At 50.3% G+C, this 5,444-nt stretch overlaps 1 protein-coding gene across 1 annotated transcript in view; it reads right to left on the bottom strand.

Moving 5' to 3' along the window:
* Window positions 1-1,707: 1,707 nt before the first annotated feature.
* CATSPERD (catsper channel auxiliary subunit delta) overlaps window positions 1,708-5,444 on the bottom strand; it is a 46,709-nt gene continuing 42,972 nt past the window's right edge. Inside the window, exons 21-23 of the mRNA XM_014531867.1 lie at window positions 4,335-4,492; window positions 3,226-3,399; window positions 1,708-1,765 (exon numbers count right to left, since the gene is read on the bottom strand). Coding sequence (XP_014387353.1) covers window positions 1,708-1,765; window positions 3,226-3,399; window positions 4,335-4,492 — 390 coding nt within the window. The remainder of the gene's footprint in view (window positions 1,766-3,225; window positions 3,400-4,334; window positions 4,493-5,444) is intronic.

Raw genomic sequence — 5,444 nt, 5'->3', positions numbered from 1 at the left:
TAGTTCATTAATAATTATGTATAACAGGATATTGTAAAAATTAAGTTATGAAATTTTTATTAAAACGTTTCTAATATACCTTATATTGGTTGGGCCACAAAAATATTCATTGTGGGCCACGAGTTTGAGATGCTTGATATAAGGGATCAGGAAGCAAAGGGAGATGGAGGCCTGCTCCCCTCCCCCTGCAGAGGCGCCCTGGGCTGGGTGGTGGAGGTCAGGGGCTTGACTAGAATGAGGAAGTAGCTAGGTACAGGGAGGGCAGAGGGGGGGGCTGAAGCCTGGTGCCTCTCCGTGCCCAGCACCACACCACAAGTCCGCGGTGCTTACATGGCTCATCTCCCTGAACCCTTATTCCAAAGCTCAGCGAAGTGGAGACAGTTATGCCCTGGCTGGTTTTGCTCAGTAGATAGTGCCAGCCTGTGGACTGAAGGGTCCCAGGTTTGATTCCAGTCAAGGGCACATGCCTGGGTTGCGGGCTCGGTCCCCAGTGGGGGTAGGGGGGCGTGCAGGAGGCAGCTGATCAATGGTTCTCGCTCATTGATATCTTTCTCTCTCCCTCTCCCTCTCCCTTTCTCTCTGAAATCAATAAAAATATATTTTAAAAAGAAAGAAGTGGAGACAGCTATGCCATTTGGGCACTGTTCCCTCCATTCCTGGACTTTCACAGGTACTGGCATCATTTACGTTTGTCCCCACTGTGTCTGTCCCATCTCTGTTCTGAACCGAAGAGAAGTCCGAGCACACTTCCCTGGGCTTCCTGCTGAGCCCTGAAGTAGCATGTGGAGTATTTTGGGATGAAAATCAAGTGTCCCCAATGAAGGGAAGGCCCTGGCAAAGGAGGTAGTGGATGATGAGCTTGTAAGAGGATGCGTTTGTTTTTCTGAAGATGAATGCAGACCAGGGACAGGAAGCCAGTGTCACCTGACAACCGAACACGTCCCCTCCAGAGAGGCCACAGGGGTAGGTGGTGGGGGCCATCCTGCTCAGCCCGGAGGGCAGAGTAAGTGGTTACTTCACTATATTTGGCAGTGGAGGTGTCGATGACTGGATTGAGGCTGCGTTAGGCCATTTTAGATGACCACAGATATATTTTTTAACCTAAGAGTAAACAGGAAAAGTCGTGGGACCACCCAAGTTTCCATTGACAATGAGATGGCTGCCCCATGCCACCTGGGTTTATGATGAAGTGGTGACCTCCCACTGATGGATAGATGGATGGAAAGAGTATACATGTACATGGTATGTGTAAAGGGTGGGGCAAAATTAGGTTTATAGCTGTGAATTTGAAAAACAGTGTATTGTATTTTTATTATACTAGGGGCCCAGTGCACGAATTCGTGCACCTTGAAAGGAACTGTGGGGTGCAAGGCTGCAGTGGGCACAGGGGTGGGTCTCGGCCCATTTTCCGTGCCCCTGCCCAGCCCCTCCTGCCGCGGCCCCCAGTCCCGTCTCCTGGCAGCCCTGCCACCACCACTGCTCCCACGCAGAGCGATTGGGGCCAGCGCCGGCAGCAGGTGTGAGCAGGGCTGTTGCTGGCAGTGGGTGCGCAGCCCTGCCACCACCACTGCTCCCACGCAGAGCGATGCAGAGCGATTGGGGCCAGCACCGGCAGCAGGTGTGAGCGGGGCTGTTGCTGGCAGTGGGTGTGAGAGGCGGCTGCTGCCTGGGATCGCCCCTCAGGAGCAGGGGGAGGTGGAGAAACCCTCAGGGACAATTGGGGCCGGTGCCGGCTGCGGGTGCGAGTGTCTGGTGGTGTGGCATGCTGCGGGAGCAAAGAATTTTCAGTAACCACCAGAAGCTCACCCTGATGACAGTGACTGATGCCCCACCTTGGTCTGGCGCCCCCGCTCACCTGCTCCACCATCCCACCATGGCCAATGCCCACCATGTTCCACGCTCTGCCACCTGCTGCTGACGCCCACCATGTTCTGTGCATGCCCCCTGGTGGTCGGTGTATGGCATGGTGACCGGTTGTTCAGTTGTTCCACCATTCAGTTAGGGTTTTATATATAGAGAGATTTTCCATACAACTATAAACCTACTTTTGCCCCACCCTCTTTATGTACACAGTATCTACACACATGCATATATGTATACATATGCACACATGTTGCACGCACACACACGTTTCACACACAGTATACGTGCACACATATGTATACATGTATACAGTACATATCTGCACATACAAATGTGTGTACTGTATGCATGCACGCACATACATATGTATATGTATTGTCTATATGTATGCACATGTATACGCACACACATGCAACCCATACACCTGCATATATGTATACATGTGCATGAATATATGCACGCATCTATGTAGAATATTATCTATACACACATGTATTGGAATGTGTATACATGTGTGCACATGCATGTATTTACATTACTTATAGGTATATACCCATGCTTATGTATATATACAGCTATAATAAAGTATGTATGTGCAAACATGTATGCTTACCTCTACACACATATATACTTGTGTGTGCATACTATATATGTATACATAAGTGTATACACATTACACAGACATGCACATGCATATGTATACATACTATATGCACGAGTACCTATTATGTCTACCTATGTATGCATGTACACACATATCCCTATATATCATACACATACACATGTATATGTATAGACATGTATGTATACATATGTGCGCATCACCTACATGCATATGTATAAATTACATATATAATAAAATATATGCTTTTAAAATTTTATTCGTGTTTATATAAAACATGCCTTTATATGTTTGTTTGTACATGTGTTAGGGTTTATAAACAAAGATATGGAATTTCATCCATCAGTCTTCCATGGACTCCACTGCTTTTTCCTGGGTCTTAACCTTCTCTAACAGCACATGTCACTGTCTCACCCTCTGCTGAGGCCGCCTGTCACTCCATGTGTGCCTGCTGGTCTGCGTCACCCGCTCCTCTTGATTAGTGTTTGGGCTGCCCCCTCCTGACTGTTACAGCCGATGGAGGTGCTGCCATTGAGAGGAACCCCGACACCAGCATATTGAGGAAGGCAGAGCAGTGCAAGTAGGTGTCAGGAAACCACCACCCATGACTGATGCTCAGGCCACCTGCTTGTTTTGCATGCAATTTATTATGACAACTCTGAGCCTCCAGTGCACCTCAGCGCCTAAACTGGAAACACGCACAAGACTTTCTGCACCTGTTGCACAGACTGACCCAGTACCCTTTGAACCTGTTGCCCTGCTCCGTGTGCAGCCATTTGGGGATCATGTAGGCCAGCCACACAGACAGCAGGATGGTTATCATGATCAGGGTAATGGTGATCTCAGGCTTGAGCATGTGCAGTGGGAAGGCCCCGTACACGTAGATGCTGAAGGTGGTCGTCAGGTGACAGTAGCTGCAAGGGGTGGGTGGGGAGAGACCATGGGACATTGCCTTTACCCAGAAAACATTAACACCAAGATGAGGGCCCTGGACCGCTACCAGGACAGCAGGTCCCAGATATATCCACTCAACTCTATCCATCCTGAGCCTGCCTTCCTCTTGTGTATTTTGGCAGCGGTCATGCCCCCCCCCCCGAGGACCCCTGGAGTCCCCTGCTCTATACCCAGGTTCCATCACAGCGTGGAAGTGGAGAGGGGGCAGGACGACAGCCACAGACATCCATGAGGCTGGCGGTCAGCAGGATGGGCAGGAAGGGCGCCCCAGGAGGGGGGCCAGGGGATGGGAGAACTCGCTGAGGCCTCTACTGGAGGCAGGTGAAGGAGGAGGAGGTGACACATCTCACAGGTAGCCCCCTCTCTCCTCTGGATGTCCCCACCCCTGTGCCTTTTGCCCAGTGCCACCTCAGAGCTAGTCCCTCCGGTCCAGGATGTGGGGCCTCTAGGGAAGTCAGGGTCTCCACATGCTTTGGGAGGTGGAGTTTGTACCTGTCTTAAAGGGATAGATGATGGAGGGAGAGAATGGGCCCCCATGATTCCCTTCTCAGTGGGAGACACTGATGATCCAGATAAGCACACCAGCTATGACTTAGGAGTTCTCAGTCCTCGTGGGTGGTAAGTATTCAACAGCCAGCGCTGGGGTGGGAGAGTTCTGGTTGATACTGTGCACTGATTCCCCTGGTGTAAATACTCCCACCATGGCCAATTTCAAGTCAACTGGCTTGCAGAATCCCTGAACATTTCTGAGTTGGCTCCTTCACATCACCAGACATGGCATGAGAGGGTAACTGTGGCCCCCGTTGGGAGAATGGGTCTCCCATATGTGTGATGTGCCCAGCCGTTCCCAGAGGCCCCAGGCACAGGGTGGTTTCCCCCACCCCGCCCTACTCACCTATAGTACGGATCCACGATATAAATGATAAAGACATAGATTCCATTCCTTTGGTCGAAAATGATCTTGTTTTCTGTTGGGCCTCCCAAGATCTGATATGGGACGTTAGGCCATTGCAAGGGATTGTTATTGTTGGGGTCGTGGCAGCTCACATAGTTCTGGGGAGGAGAACGGGTATGGGAGCTGGGGAAAGCCATGCTAGCACCACAGTCAGCCCCACTTGCTCACCAGCCACCCAGGGTTCAGGCCAGGGCCCCGTGCTCCCGGCCCCTGTGGAGGTGGCTGTGGACACTGCTCAGCTTCACCCCTCCCTCTGCTTTCCCGGCGTTTGTGCAACATTGTGAATGTACAAGACAAAGGAGTGTGTGCTCTAAAACCTCATTGTGTTCTGTGAATTTCACATCGTTAAAAAAAAACCCACACAAGTAAAACCAATGTCACCAACAAAACAGATGACCAAATTCACATGACAGAAGGGGGTGTAAAAAAGGAGCCACGCCCTGGCTGGGTGACTAAGTTGGTTGGAGCATCGTCCCATGCACCAAACGGTTGCGGGTTCAATTCCCAATCAGGCCAGCATACCTAGGTTGCGGGTTTGATCCCCAGTCGGGGCATGTAGAGGAGGCAACCAATGGATGTTTCTCACATCAATGTTTCTCTCTCTCTCCCTCTCTCTCTAAAAAAATCATTGAAACAAAATCCCATGTCCTCCAGTGCGGATTTTAAAAAGGAGCCAAGAATCCGCAGGCAGGACTGGGCCCAGGTGTGGGAGCCAGCATCACCTATTGGGAGCGTTGCTGCATTGCGCTGTGTCTGTGCCTTTGGAGTTGAGGGACTCAGTCGATGGAAATTATTAATGTGCACCCCAAAATGACTAATGTGATTTCTTCCCTTTACTGACATTGTGTCCTTATGTGTCAGTTGTGTACAAACCAATGTGCATGATAGAAATGCTCGCTGAGCAGAACAGATGGCAAATTTAATCAGCCCCTTAGAAATGGGCATTTGGATGGTTCTAGAACATGATCAGCAATGCCCACAGCTCTGAATGTTTGGCCAAAGCCTTTGGGAGAGATTCCCAAAGGAGTCACCGGTCTTACCCCATTGTGC

The sequence above is a fragment of the Myotis brandtii genome, unplaced genomic scaffold (genome assembly GCF_000412655.1).
Source record: "Myotis brandtii unplaced genomic scaffold, ASM41265v1 scaffold827, whole genome shotgun sequence".
Lineage (NCBI taxonomy): Eukaryota > Metazoa > Chordata > Mammalia > Chiroptera > Vespertilionidae > Myotis > Myotis brandtii.
Note: the sequence above shows the minus strand (reverse complement) of the source record. Positions and strands in the feature narration are given on the sequence as shown.